The 24567-nt window shown below is 39.5% G+C and overlaps 3 protein-coding genes across 8 annotated transcripts in view; all 3 read left to right on the top strand.

Moving 5' to 3' along the window:
* cacnb4a (calcium channel, voltage-dependent, beta 4a subunit) overlaps positions 1–12200 on the top strand; it is a 43684-nt gene extending 31484 nt beyond the window's left edge. For 4 of the 6 annotated variants that reach the window (XM_082507379.1, XM_082507377.1, XM_082507378.1 and 1 more), the window contains 11 exons: positions 382–504; positions 1736–1863; positions 2599–2678; positions 2875–2894; positions 3808–3888; positions 7084–7142; positions 7231–7340; positions 7462–7613; positions 7988–8083; positions 8231–8407; positions 10188–12200. In XM_082507379.1, the coding sequence (XP_082363505.1) occupies positions 382–504; positions 1736–1863; positions 2599–2678; positions 2875–2894; positions 3808–3888; positions 7084–7142; positions 7231–7340; positions 7462–7613; positions 7988–8083; positions 8231–8407; positions 10188–10451 (1290 nt within the window). In that variant the 3' untranslated portion in view covers positions 10452–12200. The remainder of the gene's footprint in view (positions 1–381; positions 505–1735; positions 1864–2598; positions 2679–2874; positions 2895–3807; positions 3889–7083; positions 7143–7230; positions 7341–7461; positions 7614–7987; positions 8084–8230; positions 8408–10187) is intronic. The other 2 variants (XM_082507380.1, XM_082507382.1) reach the window with 1 other exon arrangement.
* Positions 12201–12385: 185 nt separating this feature from the next.
* On the top strand, positions 12386–22144 carry arl5a (ADP-ribosylation factor-like 5A). The gene is made up of 6 exons (XM_082507395.1): positions 12386–12748; positions 18667–18727; positions 18875–19022; positions 19170–19253; positions 19686–19837; positions 21498–22144. The coding sequence occupies exons 1-6, from the start codon at positions 12703–12705 to the stop codon at positions 21544–21546; spliced, it is 540 nt and encodes a 179-aa protein (XP_082363521.1). The 5' UTR covers positions 12386–12702; the 3' UTR covers positions 21547–22144.
* A 136-nt stretch (positions 22145–22280) lies between these two features.
* The window catches only part of neb (nebulin), a 66336-nt gene continuing 64049 nt past the window's right edge, over positions 22281–24567 (top strand). The window contains exon 1 of the mRNA XM_082508778.1: positions 22281–22406. The gene's annotated coding sequence lies outside the window, so the exon portion shown is untranslated. The remainder of the gene's footprint in view (positions 22407–24567) is intronic.

Raw genomic sequence — 24567 nt, 5'->3', positions numbered from 1 at the left:
GATCACTTCATTCACTGCGCAGGAGCAGATGATGATAATAATAATAATAATAATAATAATAATACTTTGGTTTTATGGCCTTGGTATGAGGCTTCCCTGCTACCTGCTGTAGATGTGGTGTGATCACTACTGATGCTGTCTTCCAGCCACTGTTGTCAGGAGGTCTAAAATAGCTTCTCTTCAGCAGTGCCCACCCCTCACTGCAGGCCATTCGTTCTGCATGTGTGATGCTGGAGCACGATGGTGCTCCAGCATCACACATGGTGTGTACAGCACATGCTGTACAAAATGTCACATTCTGTGATTGTCTGAACCAAATTATTCACTGCTAATATACATGGTTATTGCTACAAAAACTCGTCCCTCCTTTCTGTCTTGCAGACTAAAGCAGTTGCGTTTGCAGTGAAGACCAATGTCAGTTACTGTGGTGCGCTGGATGAGGATGTTCCCGTGGCTGGCACGGCTGTATCTTTTGATGCCAAGGACTTCCTCCACATCAAAGAGGTGCAATTCAGTTGCGGTGTGGCACTGTAGGGGGGGGATTCAATTCAGCCTGCACAGTTTAGTTTTTAACCACAGGAGAAAGTGTTTTTTTAACTAAACAAAGAGTTTCATGTTAGCTATTTTGCTACTCTCTGTGTAACAACTTTTCCCATCATGGAGCTTGTGACCTATCTCTGTTTTTTTTTTTTTTTTCATTGCAAGAGCCAAGAAAAGAGTCACAAGTTAATCTGATATTCATAAAAAGAGCTATGCTCAAAATGTAGCTTTTAAGTTAACAGACTGAATGTGCGTCCAGATTTCATTAATGTATCTGTATGGGTTGTCATGGTAACAACCTGAGCATCTGTAGCTATATAGCCATGATTAAGATGCAGCTTTCCATCACATAGGTTTCCCCCAAAGTGCCTGCAAACAAGTTGTTTGTTTTTTTTGCTGTGTGTGCACAGGCTGTTGTTCTTCCCAGTTTCATACATTGCTTCCTGTTAAGCTGTTAAGAGTTTGAATCCAGGAACAGGAGCGTAGTTTGCTGTGATTCTATTGTATGTGGGGGCAAAAAACATATCTAAGCTGATAGTCTGAACAAGGCCTTGGAGTAAATACACTCTCTATCATCTTTACTGCGCTTACCTGCGCTTTTCCATTTCCACAAAAATTGCCACTCCTTAGATTTGAGTTAAACTCCATTAATATGTCCTGATATGATTGTTTGTGAGGCTTCTCACAACAACTAGTTAAAGCAAATCAATACAACTTTCTGTCTGGACACACAAAACATCAACCTGTGACTTAAGTTGGATCATGAGCCGGATGAGTTGATGTTCTGGTTTTGTACAGTTGGTGTGGTGCAGGGCTCACTAATGTGTCTCATCATAGACGCCTGTAAAAGCAGAAATAGCAGTCTGCTTTAAGGTCAGTTTGACCGTTCTTTATTTGTTTGCCCTGACTGAAATCCAGCCAGCCAATAAAAAAAGGATCCTGTCTGTACTTTGTATTATTAGTACACAGCGTTCTGAAATATTTGTGTTAGTCTACTGAACACTGTTATTTGTAATTACAGCATGAACAGTGATAAAGGTATCTTTATGGACAGAGATATTTGTAATGTGGAAGCTGTTTCGCTGTATTGCATACCGATACAGAGGAAATTCACTTAATTACAATGGATTACTCTTAAGGACTAATTTAAATTCTGGGATTTTGTCGCTGAGACTTTTCTCGTTCTGTTTTTCAGAAATACAACAATGACTGGTGGATTGGACGCCTGGTGAAAGAGGGCTGTGACATTGGGTTCATTCCCAGCCCACTGAAGCTGGAGAACATCCGCCTTCAACAGGAACAGAAGAGAGGACGCTTCCCTGGGTGAGCAGGAGGAGGAGGGCTGGATGAGTGCGGCAGAGCGAAGGCGTCAGCAGCAGCAACAGATATTGCAGAGAAGAGACATGGATCAAATGGGATAAAGAGAGTTTGAAGGGTTTGGGATTGTACTGAGAGCGAGCCACTTTAGGGATGAGTAGAGGCTGGCAGATAAGCAGGATGTCAGGTGGATGAAATCCAAGTTGTGCTGTGTGGTCCAGGCTCTCGGAGGTATACCTGGATCAGAGCCACCACAGAATTTTCCATCAGATGGGATGCTGGGTTGTAGTCACCGAGACGATTAATGGTGCTGAGTACTATTATCCTTTCGCAGTTACCATAAAATACAAAAAAAGCACTTGTCACTGTGAGGTACTTTGTGATTTCTATCACAAAGCCATGTAATCACAATAGTACAGAAAGAAAAATGATGACATATTTAGGTCATATATATTTACAGTGAAAGAACAATCGACAAACTGCACGCCAGTCTTTGATTAATGCAATCACTTTTGTCTTGTATGTATTTATATCTTTCAGTAGAAGTCTGCCTTACTTTACAGACACATCACTGATTCACCAGTTCTTTGATGTTATTTAAATCCAAGAACATAGTATAATATGCAGTTTATGACTGTAGGAGATAGTGAGTTTATTCGTGGGCGGTGGTGGTGACAGATGAAATCATCCCATTAGCTTTTACAGTAACACTGCTCTTTCTATCCGGTGTTATCCATCCAGCAGTAAATCCAGTGGGAATTCCTCCTCCAGTCTGGGAGAGATGGTGTCAGGAACGTTCAAACCAAACCCAAACTCTGCAGGTTGGTTGCACAGATCCGGTTATTTATAATAGCAAATGCTACGGTTAGATTCACAAGGGATGGTCTTGTCTTCTGCTTTGCAGTTATATCTGTGTATCAGTAGGAGCATCTTTTTTTAACCTTTTGTAGTAAAATAAGGCTTTAACATAGCTGATAGAAATGTGTGCACTTACTACACATTTCTCTTCTTTTTCAGGAAAGCAGAAACAGAAAGTGGTGAGTGTGACAGCTTATTTGCTTATTTATGTAATTAAAGGTGAACTGTCAGTTATTAGAAAAAGGCTTTGTGTCCCTTTAAAACAAAAGACCAGATCTATACATTGCGTACATATATGGACGGTGGAGATTACTCTGTAATTTTGGCAAACTTTTTATTTAACATTAAAGTGTGTTGGAACCTTATGCTATGAGCAAATGATGCCAGTCACATCGGCCATGCTGGAGACAGTGTGATCAAATACACACCAACCACTCCTGCATAAGATCCAAGACTTTCTTAAAAAAGTGGAAGAAATTGCTTGACTGCATCTCAAATGAAGAGGACGCCTCCTCGTTACAGACACTGTTCTCTCTGTTCTTTGTCTTTTATCTTATATTTTCTTTTATCTTGATCTTCCCTTGTTTACATAAACAATTAATACGACCATTAAATTGATTCACCGCATTCTTAGTCATTTAATCGTATTAATTATAATATGTTAGTTTATCAGTTTCTACCTTCTTCTTCCTTTTTTTCTCTTTTTTTTTTACAGCACCAAATCACAACAACAGTCACCTTAAGGTGCTTTATATTGTAAGGTAGACCCTACAATAATACATAGAGAGAAAAACCCAACAGTGGGAAGGAAAAATTCCCAACCATCCAGTTAAGGTTGTGAACTTCAGAGCAGGTTTTGCATCATCAGTGTTTACTACTATTTAATCTTTAATTCACAGTTTTGACGAAGCAGAAGTTGTTTAAAATCTTTGATTTCAACATCTTTCTCTGGATTGGTGCTGGCACTGGTTAAAGCTTTTCTCCACTTACACTCAGACACACTGGGAGAGTTCTGGGTTGCTTTCAGACTTTAGGAAACAAATGCTAAAAATATTAGAGCTTGACTTTATCTCTGTGTTTCTGGACCTCCAGGCTGAGCATGTTCCGCCATATGACGTGGTTCCCTCCATGAGGCCAGTTGTCCTGGTGGGACCCTCCCTGAAAGGTTATGAGGTAAGAAAGACTGCTGCTCCTCCAGCAGGCTGACTCTGCCTTTTTTTTCCTCCACAAAAGATGAACAAATAAATGAGTCGTTTTTATCATGAAGGATGAATTCACTAGTCCTGGTGAAAGAGACCACTCAGAAGTCCTTTGTTCTAGATGCAGATTCTTCAGTATCCTTATGGGATCCTATTAAAAACAAGTAACACTTTGGAAATAACAAGTCTGATAGTGCTCTTCATTCAAATTCACTGTTACTTAGTGAGGACATCCTTAATCTAAGACTGTGGCGTGACATTCGTTTTACAGCAGAATACTGTATTGGGTGCTTCCCAGTGTGAGCAAACTTTGAAAGGACAGAAGGGGCTGGAGCATGCTGATGAATTCACAGCTTTTAATTGTGCAATCAGGCTGACATTTCGACAGCAGTGTGTCTTCATCAGTCAGAATGAACAAAGAAGGCAACCAAGTATTACCTCAGACCATGTCTGCAATCTTTATTGGACAGGAACGGGAATTTAAATCTATTGGATAAAGAACTCAGCAGGGCGAGTTGCCTTAACATGCGTCCATATGGGCCATGCAGACTCATGCCTTACATGAATATTACATCATGTTGTAAGTTACTGAATTTCAATCCCAGTTAATTCATTCTGCGATGAGCGTTCCCGGGGTAACAGCATCCAAATCCAAACTGCTCGTTGATAATTGGTTGGAACGACAGTGCAAAGCATAAAGGAGGCCAAGGACGCTGTGGAAGGTGGGAGTGCTGAAGTCAGTTGTCATGGAATCACAGTCCTTGTCTCCCATCCTGGTGTTGCCGTGGTAACAACCTTCTGGTTAAACTGCATCAGTCTGAAAAAGTGGAGCATCGCTTGAAATTAGAAACATAAAATAATGTGTACCATGCCTTGAGATACTTTTCATGTCCCAAACCTGTAGTTTATCTGTTCATGCAGTACCCTACAGGTTTTTTTTGTTTTTTTATGTGTGAGCAATAATATTATTTATTTATTTATTTTGCCAGTGCCACAGAGTTAACATGTAATCACGTGGTAATTAATAGGTGTCACATGCAATATTTCAAGGTTGCATGAAGCTCTGTGCAGTTGTACTGTTGCACAAAAAGATGCACTTTGAAAATTCCTTTAAAAAATTAAAACTCATTTGGTTGAGTAAGTGATCCATATGCACGGCAGAGGTCTGGGTTTGATTCCGCCCATTTCCTATGTGTCATTGCCCCTCGCTCACAGCCAACTTTCTTGTCTACTATCTACTACTGTGACATAAAATACAGGCAACTTGTATTATTGTAATGCACTGTTTTCATGTCTGTCTAAAGCATCTATTAATGACCTCACATCTCCCCGAAATGCTACTGCAAGGCTTTTAACTCACTCTCATAAATCTTCCCATATCACCCCATTATTAAATGAGGTGAGGCTCTGTGTTGTTGATCTACTTCACCCCTATTCTCCAAACCAGTTTTTAAGGTCCACAGATAAGGATTTTCTTGGCACCCATCTAAAGGGGGACTCACACCTCAGCACCTCAGCTCCAAAACTATGGAACAGCTTACACAGTTACACAAGTGTGACCTCTCGTCATGGCATATGTACACTTCATAGTCTTTAGGGGAGACTAAATATCTTCAAAAGTGGTAATATAGATGGATAAAGAGCACTACGGAAAATGTTTCTTTTTCCTCACCTGTCCCTTTAAGTAAATTTAAATAAGAACCTCAAATGTGAGTAGAGCATTTATGTATTTTGACATTTTAATAGGACTATTTATTCCTTACAACTGCTTTGTGTTACAGCCCAATGGCCATGAAGCCCCTGTCAACCCAATGTGACTGTCAGTGTACTTTGACCAATTTAGAGCGACAACTGGCACAATCGAATAGTCGCCTTTGCCTGATTTTATTCACGAATCCATGTATTTCTTTTCTGAGTCAAAGACCTTGGGAAGTATAAGTGTATGTCTTTGAGGGTAACTTTGTGAACTTAAACTTCTGTTTCAGTTCAAGGCCTCAGAGCTGCAAGCATGTTCACCAGCCAAGCCTATATATTCAAAGCTACACCGAGGGATTGCCCCAAATTTATCACCTGTGCACTCGTCTTTGCGACATCGCTCACTGAAGCTTTTGATCGCTTTATTTAATGTGACCCACGTTCATCAGCCAGGATGGGGAAAAAAAAAAAGCTTTTCACAGGGTAGACTATAGCTTGGTCAAGTGTGTAATGTAAAAATGTGGCTCAGCCAGAGACTGACCATCAGAATGAATAATGGGGGGCTAGCTTCTTTTACTGCCTGCTCTGCTCCATAGCTGCATAAAATTGCTCATGTTATGAGCCTCTATAGCCACCTTTTGCTTGCTTGGTACTGCCATTGGGTGTGCTGTGTGGGTAGTGGATAATTTTGCAGACTCAAAGGCAGACAAGTGGATGCTGAAGTTAAACTTAAAGCGAGCCTTTTAATGCTGAAGTTCAGAGATTAACTACTGGTTAGCAAATGGTAAATAGCCTGATTCTTATATAGCACTTTTCTACTCTGCTTGATCACTCAAAGTGCTTTAAATAGCAGTGCAGGGTAGTTATAGGACATGGAAAACAATGCTAGAGAACACACAACTATGCAAACAATGTAAAATAGGACAAGAGGAGACTGACATAATATATAGACGAGAAGTGGTGCATGACCAGGAAACGGGTGCAGCTCTAAACACAGCTGAAGACAATAGCATATGAGACAGGGGAAGTAACACTCACTGCAAGATGCAGAGGACAACCATTACCAAAATAAAACAGGAAGTGGGACACAACAGAACAGGGTAATAGAATTTACTTGGCACAGAGGAGGACAAGAAGACAAGACAGGCGAACACAGAAAGGTGCTTTATATTGTAAGGCAAAACCCTACAATAAGACAGAGAAAACTCCAACAATCAAACAACGCCCCCTATCTGCAAGCGCTTGGTGTCTGTGGGAAAGGAAGGAAAAACTCCCTTTTAACAGGAAGAAACCTCCCGGAGAACCAGGCTCAGGGAGGTGCAAGACTCGGGGACCGTGACAGTAACAAGTTTGACAGCCTTCCCTATTCCCCCTGCCTTTAATTAGATTAATGTTTTAATCTATTCTTCTCTTCTTCCTCTTTTCCCCATGTCCATGTTGTTTGCGCCGCCTTCTGCGCTCCCCATTGCTGCAGGTCACCGACATGATGCAGAAAGCGCTGTTTGACTTCCTGAAGCACAGGTTCGATGGGAGGTGAGCAGTGAAAGCGAAGCAGAGTCTGTCATATACTGCATCGAGGTGCTGGCCGTGCTCTGTGTGACGCGTACAGTTTTTGTTCCAGGATATCCATCACGAGGGTAACAGCTGACATATCGTTGGCCAAGAGGTCAGTACTAAACAACCCCAGTAAGAGGGCCATCATTGAGAGATCCAACACCCGCTCCAGCCTTGGTAAAGCTACAGGAAACTCACTCAATGATGCGCATGTCTTATAGGTGATGTGGAGCGTAAATATGTTGCATATTGTTTCTTATTCATATTTGCTCTGCCGTACATTCTTTACTTTTTGTAGCTGAGGTCCAGAGTGAAATAGAGAGGATCTTTGAGCTGGCCAGGTCTTTACAGCTGGTGGTTTTGGATGCTGACACCATTAACCACCCAGCGCAGCTCATCAAGACTTCATTAGCACCCATTATCGTCCATGTTAAGGTGTCCTCGCCTAAGGTGAGATTAAAAGCTTAAGTTACTTAATTACATTAGCCTAACAGGATACTATATATTATGTTAATTTTTTTTAAACTGATATTATTTAAAAACAATGACAAAAAACTTTATTGTGTTGTACTTGACAACATGCCAAGTGTCAGTGTAAGCTGTGAAATACCAAGAAACCCTTCAGGCAGTGAGAGAAAGTCATAGTCTTGACTGTAATGTGAGTTTGGAGCAGTGACAGGCGTGCCATTGCTTGTGTTGGCTGGATTTTCTAGAAAAGAATCTCTTGTCACAAACCTACATGTAACAGAGTCCAATTTCCATGGGCCTGCTACGACTCGTCTTCTAGTTTCTTAATTTTTAGACTGTTTTTGTGTCACCCACAGGTCTTGCAGAGGCTGATCAAATCAAGAGGGAAGTCTCAAAGCAAACATTTGAATGTGCAGCTTGTTGCAGCAGAGAAACTAGCACAGTGTCCTTCTGTGAGTAATCATCACCCCCTTTTTTTTAAATTAACTTAGAAGCTGTTGCTTCCCTTAAGTTAGGTTTCATGATGTAATCACAAGTGGTGAAAAGAAATCCAAATGCAGCAGCAGATTACACCTTCCTCTCTTCTTTTCCAACCTTAGGAGATGTTTGATATTATTTTGGATGAGAACCAGCTTGAAGATGCTTGTGAACACCTGGCAGAGTACCTGGAGGCGTACTGGCGTGCGACGCACACTTCGCTTTCCATGCCGCTCAACCCCCTCCTGGGACGCAATCTGGGCTCCACTGCTCTCTCCCCGTATCCTGCTGCCATTCAGGTGAATTTCTGAAGTTAAAGAGCAAAAAACTGTCCCGGGTTTCTTTTCTTCTCATTGTTGTTTTACAGAATCCCAGATTTCAGTCATGTATGACTTCGATTTACCAACCTGCCGGATAGAAGGAAATTTGGATCATTTCAGTGTGTGAATACTCAGCGTTTGATAATGCACTATGCCCTAAAGCCATAGCTGAGGTGCATGGTATTAGCAGTAAAATGTTCTAGCAACAAGATGAAAGCCACACTAAAATCTTTCGAGAAACAAAGGCCCTCCTGCTGTCTTTAAAGTAAAAAGCTTGCAGCTCCTTTACTGATGTAGATCAGAAGCCTTGAATGCTTAGAGTGAGTTATAATGGTTTGTTGTCACATTTTCAATGCTGGAAAAATATCCACAGCAGGTTTTAGTGGACAACAGATGAGTCCATTATCTACCCAAATCCCCAGTATAGCCCAGGCACCTAAAGGTTAGTAGTAGTTAGGGTATAGTGAAATAAAGTAAATATAATTTTTGGTACCTACTTACAAGATGGTTTAACAGTGAAATGGGGTTTAACACTATTTTAAAACTTTTTACATTTTAATCTATTGTAATTGTAACTTCCTCAATACTGTAAGTGAAGAAACTATAGAACCTTTAATAACTAAAGTTGTAAAAGAACTTAAAGTTCTGTGAAAAAGTGCATGTGAAACATCACACTTGTGTTTAGGACAAACTGACCTCCTAGGTGTACGTATTTTTCCGAGTACTTGGCAGGTAGTTTGTTTTTGTTCCAAGAATCGGCTTCATTCTTCTGTGTAATATAATCCAAGGCTATGGGATCAGGGCTCTGTGGGGGTCAGAACTCCTCGTTCTTATTGTCTGATGATAATTCTTTGAGTTTAGCTGTATGTTGGCACTGATTTTGGATGAGATGACTCACTGATGGCACTGAAATACAGATATGAATATTATCTTATATCCACCTTATTAGCAGATATGATGTCCATAAACTGCAAAGAACCTCTACCAGAGCCTTTACCTTGCCTGTAGACTCTCATCTCTGCAGTACTCTCTAGCCTTTAGGCAATCTGCTTCAAGTTGGAGCCAAATACTTTAAACTTTGATTCATGACTCCAGAGCAGCTGGCATGTTTTTTACACAGATTCTAGTGTTTTTTGAACGTAGGTGAGTCATTTGGCTTTTGTTTCCACATCATCATTAAACAGTACATTTGCACAAAAACAGAACCTAGACCACTTAATGAACAGTAGGCTGTGAGGTCAGTTCCTTAATCATTAATATGCAAATTCTCATGACCATTGATCAAGAAGAAGAAGTCACTTGGATGAATGACGAAACGTTTGCCCCATTGAAAACGCTACGTCCAGATGAACAGAATCAACCTTTTGGTATCTACAGTGATATATTTCACGGGGACACCAATGAAGAAGACTCAAAATAACCATGAGTAACAAACAATTTTATTTGATATGATTTTATTTTTTTATTTACTCATTTACACTCTGTCTGGCTCCATTCAGATTAGTTGCAAAGTGCCCTCTGGTGGACAAACTATAAAATCTCAGCACTAACTATTGAAGTGTTGAAGGGTGTTTCTCCCATCTTTACTTCTTGGATTTTTCAATCATCAAATATCTGATATGGACCGATAATACCAGCCCACTGATAAATCTGTTGGACTCTAATGCAAACATATTAAAAATGCATAGTTATGTTGATTCTGTTCGAGTGTTAACAAAGCAAAACGCAGTTTGAAATCAGCATTACTTCTCTCAAACAGGCCCAAAGAAACCGGAACAGCAACCACACGACGACAGACCATTCGCCCGTTGAACGTCGCAGTCTAGTGCCTGCCGATGAGAACTGCCATAACGAGCGGGCACGGAAGAATCGCAACCGTCTCTCCTCAGGCTCACAGCACAGCAGGGACCACTCTCCTCTGGTGGAGGAGGACTACCAGGACCCCTACCAGGACTCTTATAAGCCCCACCGTAACCGAGGATCCCCGGGAGGCTATAGCCAGGACTCCAGGCACCGGCTCTGAGCTGTGGCCTGCTGTTAACAAAGTATAGGCCTGTGTCTCTTCAAGCGACCACCGTGAACACAAGGGGAAAGTTTGCTATTACATGATAAATCTCTTACATTCACGAGGACTGAAACCACCTTTTATTTTGTGTAGTACCTCATATCTACTTTGGCCTTGGCTCCTGACAAATGAGCATTTGAACCCAAAAATAAGAATCCTGCTCTTGCTTTGATGTGAACAAGGTACTGGATATGAAAGTAGCACAAGATCAGTAAAGTTATATTTAAGAGGGAAAGTTGGACATTTTTTGAATATGTCACCAGTATGACATGTGAGTGAAGTAAACTAGGCCCTTCTGGACCATTCCCGCTGTCTCAGCTGTTACTGTAGCATGCAGGTAGGATTGTAATTACAGGGACCATCTGACTCAGGCCAGTGCCAGACAGCATCCAGCAGTGATGATCAGCGCAGAACTTGTTTGCACGGGTCCAGGAGATGGTAGAAGGAGAGTTTAATGCATCTTTAATGTGCCGCTGTCCTTGATGTGTGTGATAAGTCCTGTAAAGCTTGCTCCAGAATCCTGAGTTTTACAACTATTGTTTTAAAGTGACATGAATGGCTAATTCAGGGTTCATGCAGTAGCTTCCCGTTCCCTTTCTTTTTAAACGCTGTTTTTGTCATAAATCATATGACAGAAAAGGAGAAAAATCATGCAGATACTAATACATTTCAAAGCTCCACAACCTCAGGAATGAGAGGTCAATTAGACCTAGAAGTGTAGCGTTTATGTTCTCACCCCTGATGGGAGTGTGATTCTGAGAGTTATGTTATTTTTGTGATTTTATGATTTTGTTTCTTGAAAAAAAAAAGCTGTTTTTCCAGCACAGAAGTCTTTAAAATGGTCACAACAGCGCATTTCTCACATGCCATGCGTCAATTAACTGCTGTTGTCTGTCATGAGTTTCGTAGGACATGGAATAAGCAAGACTTTGGGTTTTTGTGAGTGATTTATATTGAGGGCTTCCATATATAATACACTGAAAAATAATCAAAGGAAAGAAATTTTAATTTGTGTAAGGTTCAATTTCCAGAACAATAAATTACATTCCATTTATGTCATTTTATATAAAAGCCTTGCTTACACCCTCCAACCATCAGACAAAGAAATATATTAGTAAAAGGTTTTATAAAATAAAGTAACACGAAACACTTTCCTTGAGTAGCAATTTAACATGCACCTCTTCTATATTGTCATTTACAGCTTTTCTGTGTATTCTCCTTGAGTTTTATTAAAGACTACTGATAAGTAAGAAGCTGTCTAAAAGCACTTGGGCAGGACTGCACTGCCTTTGTTAATAGTGTCATTTACATGCTACTTTTATGGAAATGTTGAGCAGCCAGTTCTCCCCCATCTTTCAATTTATATGTACGCTACCAGCTAATATGGGATTAAATAGCATTACCTTTTACATGACATCCTTGTATATTGTATTTTAATATTTAGATATTGAAAAGCTCCGTTTTATTTCAGGTCATAGACCAGAGATCTCATTGTGCTGTGATTCTGGAGAGGGAAGTTTGACGAGCAGGCTTCCGTTCTTATTTTCCTTACACAGTAGCTTTTATTGTTGTAGTTTCAAAACAGTGGAGCATAAGGAGTGATTTAAAAGATTTGAATACTGCCTGTGAGAGAATGATGCATTGATTAGAATTTGTGTGCACTGTCATTTTACAACTGTAATGAAATAAACTGCTGTTATGCTGTTGTATGGATACCAGTGGGGTGTTTTTGTTTTTTGCTTATAGAAATATTCATAAAAAATAATTTACCTGTTACTGTATTTAATAATTATTAAACCTGTTGTGTATGAAGTTTTCATATCATATAATATAATATAATATAATAAATGCTTTTCCTTCCTTAAAGCGCTCCATAAGATGCTAGACACGCATGCGCAAGATTGACAGCGCAGGGTACTTCACAACAGCCAGCTGATACGAACTAGCAAGTGACAGTGTTAAGCGTTTTCGGTTTTGTTTCATACAGTAAATCAGTCGTCGGACCTACATTTTCACCTCGTAGGTCATGTAGAGTAGAAGTCAGTTCATATAAGTATGGCAGTTGTATTTGAATGCTTTGACAGGTCATCGTCGTTGTAGTTAGCAAGTTAGCTAGCTAGTTGAAGTTGGCAGGACTGAACAACAAGGCTGGCTAGCTAAGGTACATCGAACTATTACAAGCTGGCATCGAAATTCATCACCGTCAGCCATGGGAATACTATTTACAAAGTTATGGAGGCTTTTTAACCACCAAGGTAAGAATGGTGCTGCGGCATTCATCATGAAACTGTCGAAGGTGTAGGAGCTAAGGGGGCTCCGTGGTCAGAGAAGGCCCGCTGGTCTATTCTCTCATAATTAGCCGTGTAACCAGTTTCTGTCCCTAACGGGGCGTTTACTGTTTCATTATTGGTATTGTCGGTGAATTTAAAAGTTACCTCATGGTTTACCGTTTATATTTAACGATATGGTCAGCATTTCACCAATGGACCGGCAAAGATGATAGTTTTTCTGCGAACATGGCGCTCCATTTCTGAATTAACTTTGTGTTAGATTATTTATGCTCTCGGGTTCTAGAGCGCAGATAGGCAAAACCAAGTAGATTCCTGGCTAGTGATCTTGAATCCGTAAACAGGTCCTTGCGAAACCTCTGTAACCTGAACCCCGAGGTACAGTGTGATGCTGTGTTCAGTCCGGGTTGACACCGGCATTGAGACTGGAGATGGCTACACCAACAGAGCACACAGAAGTCAGCTACATCAGCAAAATTCTCCAGTTAACAAGGCGATTGACTTTAGACTGAATCACACTGACTTTGTACTGCCAGTGTGATTACTTAATCTTATCAGATTAGTGTCAGGAGTTTTCTGATAGGTGACAAATTAAAGGAAGAATCTGAACCCTTGACACCTACAGTAAGGGGATCCAGCAGCTCTGTTGGGAACCGTTTCGTTGGTGAGTTGTGTGGGTTCGCTTGTCCACTTAGAGGGAAGGATCACAGCAAATACATATGTTCTGAGTGATCACACTTATCCTGCGATAAAACAGGTCTAACCAGATGGGTGTGGTCTCTTCTGTAGGGGCACAAAGGATCATTAAATACTTTAATGTGTATGAAAATAATGTGAATCATAACATAAAACAGGTCTTTGCAGTCACCTAGCTTCACTCTAACTCAAGTTAACTCAACACATATGGGAGACTTTACACTGATGTGTTAGAGAATGTCGTCATGTAGGGGAGACCGGGGATAGTTGTAACATTTTTGACATTTCTGTCTGTAAATTGGAGCTCTTTTAAGGTAGTGGATTCAAAATGTAATGCAAAGTATTTACATGTCTCGGCTATTAAATAGTGCAGCTATTTTCTCTGCAGCACAATTTCCCAATACCCATTGCATGGTATGGTCTCAAACACAAAGAGTGAAATGTTACAATTAACCCCATAGTCTGGGTTAGTTGTAACATATCCTGGGGTGAAATGTAACACAATGAAATAAGGGTACTAACAAAACATTAACATGTAATCTTTGTTTATTCAACACATGAATGCACTTAGAGCCATTTATGTAGCTCTGTGTGTGTGTGACAGAATGCAGAAATCTAGCTTTTGAACATATTCCAACCCCCCCAAAAAAGACAAGTTATGGAATTTTCTGCAACTGAATATTTCATTAATTTTGGTTGGTCTTCCTTGAGTTTGGCCTCATTGGCTCAGTGGGCATCATAACCTACAACTCTTGCACCAATTTTGAACATAACAATGAAGCTGAAAAAATGTAGTTGTTCACCAGCATCGCAATTCCATTACTTTTTATCATGGCTTACCTTGGTGTGGTTTGCAAAGTGCTTCAGAAAGATGAGGAAATCTGTTTCTTGCACCCATCCTGATTTATTTCCACTACCAGTACTTCCTACTGGTCCATCTCTGACACAGTGGTCTGCATAATGTATGTGTGGGAACACAAACAGTGGAGGAATTGTGTTGCCAATGGCATTAACCGCATATACAAATGCGACCAGTGAACCTCTCTCTGCTGATGTCGTTGCCCCAACTTGTTTAATATAAGTTAAAGTAATAGTGTGGTAAGTTGTAACATCTGCATTATTGTTACAACTAACCCAGACTGTTGCTGTTACAACTGACCCAGACTCCTATAGCCATGAACTAGCTAACATTACAGCCAACGGCTAAAACATTAGCACTAAAGACCTACACAGAATATATCCCCATAGACATACAAATAACACAATTTAAGTTTGATGAGTTTAACTGAAAAGCAAATAATGCTATTAGAAATTGAAATAAAGTAGAAAAACTTTTTGGCATACAAATTACTTTTTTTCGTGTTAAATTGTCTGTGTTTGACAAATGTGCTGATTTTTCACATGTGATAGCAGAACTGAATTGGGCATGCACAGGATGAGTCACATCATTTGAAACTTAGCCCTGATTGGAGAAATTGGAAGTGTTACAACTGACCCACGTTACAACTATCCCCGGTCTCCCCTACACAAAAAAGTAATCCCTGTAAGGAGTACCGGTAGTGTTTTAATTATCTGCCTGACGGCCAGAAACATGTAGGAGTAATGTTAAGATGCATATAAGCTGTTTTGTGGCCAGACAATACTATAATAATGCATCTGAGTCACAGGACCAGACATTTGCCATTTGTTCAATTCTAAATTATGCTCTTATTTTCTTGTACCCATCCTGTCCCTGAAGCCTGAAAAGCTTTTATTGTCATCCCTGGATGTAGCCTCAGAGCTGCGCTTCCAAATCTCAGAAGTCTTACCATTTACCCAGCTGACTGAGACAACCCAGTGGAAGAACAGAAGCACATTAACATACATGGCATGTTGACATGACATGACATTTTTGTGTGTGGTAGAATGCACATATAAAGCTCATTTTTCACCTTGCACAGATCTGTTTGCAAAAGTTTTCGCTTCCTCAGTTTTGAGGTTTTAGTTTTGTTAGCTGAAGGCTTAGCTGTACATGATTACACACTGATTATGGACTTTTTATGATTTCCTTGAATTACAAGTTGTTTTGTCAAAGGTTAGTTTGGGGATCCATGCAAAAACCGAGTGTGGTAATAGATCTAGATACAATAATATGATATAATAGGCATTCCTTTCTTCGCTGTCTTCCAAAAAATATTCCAGAGCACACAAATTATTTTCACCTTCTCTAGTGTAAGCAAATGAACGCTTTTTATGTTCTGTGTTCTTCAGCATAACAGATTATAGATCATATGTGCTAAAAGGCATAGGAGTATTTAAAACTTAAGAGCCAATAGGTCTCAACCGACAGGCTGATATTTGTCTATGTATCCAGTTTAAATGAAATGTTATAGCTTTTAAGTGGCTGTTTTATCTCATGATAGCAGTTTATTCAGAGTAACACAGGTTGGGTTTTCCATCTACATTTACATAAACAAAACTATAACAGGGTTTTCGAACTTGACTAGCTTGTACAGATAATGCTGTAGTTGGAAGAGCTGCAGTAGGGCTGGGCGATATGGCCTAAAATCCATATCACAGTATAATTTGAAGCACGTGCGGTAACGATATATATCACGATATATTCTTTTCTTCTGTATAAGGTATTTCCCACACTATAAGGCACACTTAAAATCCTTTAATTTTCTCAAAAATCGAGAGTGCGCCTTATGTATGAATTCTGGTTGTGCTTACTGACCTCGAACCGATTTTGGCTGCAGAAATCTGTTAAAAAATGTTTTAGTACAACTTTGTTAAGCTGCACTGCTTGATGGATTGTCAGAGCATTACGGCTGCCGTAGTGAGGAGCTTCGCGGAGTAGTCTGGGTCCAAAACTCCGTCCATTTCAGGTCCCAAAGTCAAACGAACACTAAGAGTTAAAAACGGTCTAAATTCTTTCATCTTTAATTAAATCATCAGCGATGCTGCTTTACCAGGTGTAACAATTAAGTTTAACATCCAGGCATCCATGAAAACAGAATTTATTAAATTTAACGGAGTTAGAAGTTAACAGGAAGTTAGCTCGCTAGTTTCCACCTAAACATGACATACCATGTTCTGACTGAGAGATTTTTGAAACTAATTCAAACGTACAGCTCTGTTATCACTTCCAACATAAATGCAGACAGAAAACTAAACAGCAGTGGTGTTTGCAGGGTTACTGAAGTTGGACTACCTGGTATATAATGTTGTGCTACGTGATTGCTAGCGACACATGTTAGCATAACATTAGCACAGTGAAGCTGGAGGATGAACGCCAACTTTTTTTCCACTCGATAAAAGTTAACGTGAGGGATTCTGGTGGTCAGGGACAAATGAAATCGCATAGCAGGATGCTATACACTGGCCAAACTTCAGTCAGGAGAACTATTGATATTATTCATCCACAATACGAGGTTAGTTATCAATATACTGCAACAACATGGGAATAGAACAGCTGCGAGAGAATTCAACACTAATGAATCAATGTTACGGAAGTGGAGGAAGTGCAGTTTTTGGCTTTCCCCATATTTCAACAGTACTTCATCTCTTTGCTATGACTGTCGCCGGAGACAGTCATAGGAAAGAGAGACTTAATGCAGGCTTTGTGTATTTGTCCTGTGACGCAAGTTTTTCTATAAACAAAACACGAAGATAAGTCTGTTAAGCTCAGCTTAATACAAATAGAAGGTAGTGCATGCTTTTTCTGTCATGTACTAGTTTTTTTTCTAATGACATCAACCAGTCTTTGTTCCTCCTCAGTCCTCATCTCGCTCTCTTATAGAGATAAGTTACTTAATTTTGTAAAATGTAAATAGAAAATGATTTGCAAATCTCATGACTTCATATTTTATTAATAATAGAACATAGAAGACATCAAATGTTTCATAAAAGTAAGCATTACTAAAAAAGAAACAACTGGAGGATTTTATTAGGTAACTAACTAGGTTAACTGGTGACAGGCCAGTAACTTAACTGAGTAGAGCAGTGAGTTTCTCAGAAGTAAAAATGAACAGAGGTTCATTATTCTGCAGAAAACTGCATCGACAAATTCTAGAACAACTTTCACAATAATATTCATAATAATGTAAAAATGTGAAAGCTTTACCCAGTCTGTATTCAACATTTTTCTGTGCCGTCATGCTTTTTAAAGTCTCTGCCCCAGTTTTCTTCTTATTCACTTACTTATTATAATAATCTTATTCACCTTACATTTACCCTTGTTCTGTCCTTCATTCTAGGGCCACATTACTATTTAGTGCAGTTATGGCAGACAGTGCAGTTGATACTGGCCCAAGGACGTGCTGTAGTATGTTGTTGTTCCTAATAAACATTTACATGGTTTTATAAAACTCTATTTAAATATTCAAATATTTTTAGTTTACTACTTGTTGCAGCCCTCACATCAACACTCATAACACGGTTGAATGATGTTTCTCTTGTCCCTTCTTTACTTTTTTTCTTTGTCGTTTATTGGCCATTATAAATACTGGTACCAGTATATCAGCAAATACTACTGGTCAGGCTCTAGTTAAGCCATACATCTAGATAATAGAAATTGAAAAATTCCTGTTATTCAAGAAATTATGACCAGTATACCAAATGTACTCTTATACCAACCAGCAATATTGGAACATCATTTTTTTCATATTTTTTTTTTTTTTTTTTTAAGAAAATAATAATCAGCGCTTTGTTCCTTCACTCTAGGCTAAAGTTAAAACCTTACCTTTGACTTATGCTTGTGTCTGCTATTGGACTTCTTGCCTTCTGTTTGTATCAGCAGCAAGATGGAAATCGATCCCAGCTGTCACTTCTTGTTTATCTTTTTCACTAAAGCTTTTTTGTGCATTAGAAAGATACGTCTGTATGTTATATCCACAGCCGCTGATGGCTGCAGCCTGACTCTACAAGCTTGCTTTAAACCGCCCACTAACTCATCTGTAGCTGTGAAGGTACACTGTTCGCAGCATCACAATGTCCCACTGATGCTAGATGTGTGAAGCTACACAATTTGTACCAAAGGACGGTATGGATTAGTAAAAAGTTCATTGTTTGATTCTCTCAATTCAGACATCTTTTTGAAGCAACCACTTTGTTTACATAAGAGCCATACATCAGTTAGTCCTTAGCAATTAAACCCAGATATTGATGTCACTGTTAGTCTGTGATTTCTTTGTCTTTTTGCCTTTCAGAGCACAAGGTTATTATTGTGGGCCTGGACAATGCTGGCAAGACCACAATTCTTTATCAGTTGTAAGTATCCAAATCTGACTTGTACAGTAAGCGTCTTTATATTTCCTTTTTTTTTTCCTCAAGTCATATAATTTATTAAAAATAGTCGTGGCTATTCTGTAAATGTTGCTTGTCAACAGAACCTAAAGATTGTTTTTATGTTAATAGTTCAATGAATGAGGTGGTACACACATCCCCAACAATTGGGAGCAATGTGGAGGAGATAGTCGTCAACAACACTCATTTTTTGATGTGGGACATCGGAGGCCAGGAGTCTCTTAGGTCATCGTGGAATACATACTACACAAACACAGAGGTATGAGATTATGTTCACTCTGACTAAATGAAAGAAAACTCTGAAAACTTCCCCTTACAGTGCTGTTATGTATGACTGTGCCTGTGGTTTGGCAGGGGTTGTTATTTAATTACTTGTCCATTATTTCTCCCTTTCTTCTACGACTAGTTTGTAATTGTGGTGGTTGACAGCACGGATAGAGAAAGGATCTCAGTAACCAAAGAAGAACTCTACAGAATGCTAGCACATGAAGTGAGTACCGTTTAAAAAGTGACAAAGATCCTTATAATTATAACGTAATTTTATTAGATATATTCAAATTAATATTAATGGATTGTTGTATGAAATAATGGAAACCATGTGTCCCATGCAGCAGTCATTATTTATGAGGCTCTGTCACATGTCAGAATCTAGTAGAAATTAACTTGATCTCAAGGTGCTTCATTTTTAAATTTCAAATATTACTGAAAATATACTTAAGTGTGTAGCAATATTATTGTTTTCTGGTTCATTGTATGTACACTGAATATGAAATGTCTTTCTGAGTTGATGCTATCAGTCATTTTTCAGTAAATGAGATTTTGTCTGTACTGTTAACTCATCACAGTGTTAAAAATACACATAAAGCAAACAAATGTTTCCTTATCTTGGCTTCTCTGTTGATGTTTCTTCTCTGGCCTCCAGGACTTGAGAAAGGCAGGACTGTTGATCTTTGCCAATAAGCAGGATGTGAAAGGATGCATGTCTGTGGCTGAGATCTCCCAGAGCCTCCAGCTTACCTCCGTCAAAGACCACCAGTGGCACATCCAGGCCTGTTGTGCCCTCACAGGAGAGGGGTGAGGATATAAACTTGTTATATGAGGAAAATTTAATTTACGTATGCATTAAATAATTATATAGTATTTGCTTTTATGCAGGGAAAATGTGATGAAGGGTCAGACTTACTAAGCAGGGCAAATTAACATGAAGCTAAAATCTCCAAATTGCACTGGAGGGAGTGGAAAGTTGTGAGGGTGATCTACTAACATTGCTCTCATTTATTAACAAAGAGGCAGCCTGTTCATTTGAGAAATGACTCTCCTTCTACCAAAAGCTGCACAAATTAGCCAGTCATAAACAAAGCAGACCCAATGAGGAAGCAAATAATGTACCAGCCACAGTATTACAAGCGCAGCTTTCATGCATGTGATTCTCTCCAGAAACAGCAATTCAGATCAATGAGAGTCAGCTAAAGTAGAATCAATATGTTTCTCTTCAGTTAGAAATAGCTGGGGGCTGTATGTGGATAAATCTGACAGCTCAGGAAGCCTAACAGTGTCTTTTTGGAGGACACAAAACATTATTTAGCTTCAAGCCTCAACCCATTTGTACGTTAACGAAGTTACTGTTTTGTGCATAAATGCACTCAGTGGTCCTTCTTTTTTCTATTTCCTTTTCCCTGCATGCTGTTTGACACGGCAGGTATTTATAAATTGCAGCAATAAGTCCCTTTAACTGCTGTATTCTGGCAAACGTATTAATATAGTGTCACAGATCTGATAATAGAAAGTTAAAGCCGAGCTGTAGCAGAACCACGTATATGTACTACTGAAAAAACATGCAGAGGCTTTTGTGCACCCTAGAGCTTTCATCATGTTAATTATGGAAAGATCTCTGTGTACAAATTTGATGAAAGACTACAAACCCATCAGCCAACTGTATAAAATAAATTAGCTACCTATAATAATACACAAAACATCTGTTTTATCAAGATACCAGTATTATTGCGGAAATATGTAAGTGGCCTGTATTTGTATTGCGCTTTACTAGTCCCTAAGGACTCCAAAGCGCTTTACACATCCAGTCATCCACCCATTCACACGCACATTCACACACTGGTGATGGCAAGCTACATTGTAGCCACAGCCACCCTGGGGCGCATTGACAGGTGAGGCTGCCGGACACTGGCGCCACCGGGCCCTCTGACCACCACCAGTAGGCAACGGGTGAAGTGTCTTGCCCAAGGACACAACGACCAAGGCTGTCTGAGCCGGGGCTCGAACCAGCAACCTTCCGATTACAAGACGAACTCCCAACTCTTGAGCCACGATCGCCACAATATGTGTGACTTGGCTGTAAAGATTTGGGATGGGGGCTTAATGATGACTTATAGGACAGAGCCAAAGCTTTGGCGCTGGTGCTCAGTTCTTTTCAGTTCATGCCAGTTATGCACTTGAATACTCCTAGCAACACCTACCACAGAGCCACATCAGGTGCAAAATAAGAGATGCTTATTAAGGGTGAAATTTAGCAGACTTAGTATTTTGTGATTACTTTAAATATTTTTTCATATTCTTTTACTAAATAACACCAGTAACAGGCCCAGAGTATTAGCAATTAGTTTCCCTTAAACTTTTGTTCTTGTACGGTATAAAATTTTTTATCTTAATGCTTTTCTCTTTGTTTTTCTCTCCCACTCTCTTCCACCAATGTCTTTCTTTCTTTTTTAACCTGTAGGTTGTGCCAGGGTCTTGAGTGGATGATGTCACGGCTGCGTGTGAGATGATGACTTTGAAAACGTTCATTAGGAGTGTGCCCCTTCTCTCTTATTTTTGCCTCCAGATATGAAAATGAGGATGGGGGTAAGGTCAGTTGATGGATGGCCCTCTCCTCTTCCTTGTGAAACTGACATGGACAGACCGCTGCCAGAACTTTATGTACTTCTGTAATAATTTATTTTACAAAAGTCATCTGAACTGAGAACAAAAAAAAAACATTACCTTTCCAGAAGGACGTTGAACAACAAAGAGACTCAAATTATTTAAAATGAAATTTCTGCACGGTTTTCCTTTGAACAAAACACAGAGGTCAGCAACGTATCTGCCTTGGAACTCTACATGGACTTATTCTTGAGCTACGTGTGAGTCTAGCCCATGGTGGCCTTGCAGTATTGCCGAACTGGCTGTGGTGGTTTTTAATTGCCTCTCTGTGTGAACAGTCCAGTATTCTCTTCAAACTTGGTGCCTGCAGCAGAATGTTCAAGCGATTATGGTTGATGACGACTGAAACATGCAGAGGGGAGGGTAGAATCACAGTGTGCCCTCTTCCTTTCAGTCCTTGTTAATAATCACTGAAATAAAGTCTTTTTATTTGTTTCAGGTGAATTGCATTGTGTCATGAATGAGTATTTCTTTCTGGCGACTCTTTTGAATCTGCTTTTTCCAGAGACATCTGTGAACCATATTGAATGCTGTGAGTGTGACTGGACGTTTTCTTTTTTTAGTCCTTTAGGGGGCAGAATGCGTCACACGAGCTTGTGGTCCCTGAAGCTTTTCAGGGACGATGACGAGCACCTACAGAAGTACAGTGAAGAGACAGCCAAAGTGTAGGAAGGCAGAGGGATTCAGAAAGAGAAGAAGGGACCAGGTATAAAATGTAGGCAGCACACAGTGCCTGATTAAGAGGAAAAGACACAGTTGTGTAAGGACTGCATGGCAGGGTTGTCACAACTGAAACAGAAAAATTAAAACCAACAGAAACCAAAGCCAGTCTATGTTATAGGGTTTCCATTCCTCTTCCATTGGTTTAATTTGACATCTGACCTCAACTGACTTCCAAATTTCTTGCCATGGTTTGACTTGATTATCTTTTTGGCTCGGACATTTAAATAAATGTTTGGATATCTGTAGCGCTGAGGTCACATTGAGGTGATTTAAAGCATTAGTCATTCCACGAGTTTGCAAATACTGCTATAACAAGTCCTGAAAGTGTCACCAGAAGTAGTAATTCCACTTTTTTCTAATTCACCCAGCTCTGCACTTCTTCACTTGTTTTTATTCTAATCTGTTCTTCAAAAGAGACTAAATAGTCTTTCTTGGAGCGAAACCAAAGAGCAGTAAGATGCTTTTCTGTATGGTAAGTCTTGACCAATTTAATTGCAGTGAAGTCCAACATGACCTGCACAATGGAAAGTATTTGCAAATGTAGTAAAATCTAAAAATAAACACAGACACTTCATATTCACTAGACACGAGCTGTACTTAGGAGTTAAACCCTTAGATCAGGTGAAGGAGTACAGCATGTGAAAAAGAATAACTTCTAACAATAATTTATATTCTTTGTTCCCGTAAATGTGTTTTATTTGTGAGCATGCTGTGATCTGCTGACCCGTGCTCTGTTGACTCTGAATTTTACTTTTACTCTTTATAGATTTAGACAGCACAATTTATCAACATGTAAGAAGATATTAAATCTACTGTCGTGGCAGATTTTACATTTATTTATCCCAGTGGTTTTCTAGCTTTTTCAGGGATGCCGCACTTTAGAAGCTGGTATATATATATTTTTGGATATATAAATTCCTCTCCTGTCCTCTCATTGACTTACTGACGTCTTTCTCTGACTCTCAGATGTTTTTACCCCTCAGCCAATAGCTCATGCGGTATTATTGTCACTCTGCCAGGGGGGCAGGCAGCCTGGACACCCAAGTTTGTAAATGCAAGAACTTGAGAATGAGGCGACATAGGATTTTGAAATTCATACCATAGGTCCAGCTACTAAAAATCCCTGTGAGTTTGAATCTCAATGACCTCAACCTCAAGGTCAGAAGTCAGCTTTTTTGAAAATAACATAGCATTTTCTAATTTACTCCATAGGCGCATCTACTAGGAAGTAGCACTGGTGGCCATCACTATTTTTTTTTCTTCCCTGGGGGACGGCACTTTAAGCACAGTTGCTCTCTTTATGCTCACTATATGTTGAAGTTCCACAATCCCAACTTTATGTTCACCTGCACCTTGAATGAATAACAGGCATTATATTGTGTTGACAGTGTCAGCAAGACAGTGGGATAATGTTTGCTTGTAATTTACTGACTACATTTTCCATGCCTTCAACTGGAAACAACACCAGGCTGCAGCACACTGAAATTTAACTCACCTATTTGATTATGCATTAAGCGGAAAAGCTGGAATGTCATTCTGGATCGTTCTGTCCTGCTTTAACCTCTGGATATACAGGGAGTGCAGAATTATTAGGAAAGTTGTATTTTTGAGGAATAATTTTATTATTGAACAACAACCATGTTCTCAGTGAACCCAAAAAACTCATTAATATCAAAGCTGAATGTTTTTGGAAGTAGTTTTTAGTTTGTTTTTAGTTTTAGCTATTTTAGGGGGATATCTGTGTGTGCAGGTGACTATTACTGTGCAGAATTATTAGGCAACAAAAAACAAATATTCCCATTTCAATTATTTATTTTTACCAGTGACACCAATATAACATCTCCACATTCACAAATATACATTTCTGACATTCAAAAACAAAACAAAAACAAATCAGCGACCAATATAGCCACCTTTCTTTGCAAGGACACTCAAAAGCCTGCCATCCATGGATTCTGTCAGTGTTTTGATCTGTTCACCATCAACATTGCGTGCAGCAGCAACCACAGCCTCCCAGACACTGTTCAGAGAGGTGTACTGTTTTCCCTCCTTGTAAATCTCACATTTGATGATGGACCACAGGTTCTCAATGGGGTTCAGATCAGGTGAACAAGGAGGCCATGTCATTAGTTTTTCTTCTTTTA

The sequence above is a fragment of the Aulonocara stuartgranti genome (genome assembly GCF_965226115.1).
Source record: "Aulonocara stuartgranti genome assembly, chromosome: 16".
Lineage (NCBI taxonomy): Eukaryota > Metazoa > Chordata > Actinopteri > Cichliformes > Cichlidae > Aulonocara > Aulonocara stuartgranti.
The sequence above is the reverse complement of the archived record's forward strand: the minus strand, read 5'-3'. Positions and strand labels throughout refer to the sequence as shown.

Coding starts and splice junctions, on each gene's coding strand:
- arl5a (XM_082507395.1), top strand. CDS start 12,703: ATGGGAATACTATTTACAAAGTTATGGAGGCTTTTTAACCACCAAG. Junction 12,749..18,666: donor GAGGCTTTTTAACCACCAAG/GTAAGAATGGTG, acceptor TTTGCCTTTCAG/AGCACAAGGTTATTATTGTG. Junction 19,838..21,497: donor TGTGCCCTCACAGGAGAGGG/GTGAGGATATAA, acceptor TTTAACCTGTAG/GTTGTGCCAGGGTCTTGAGT.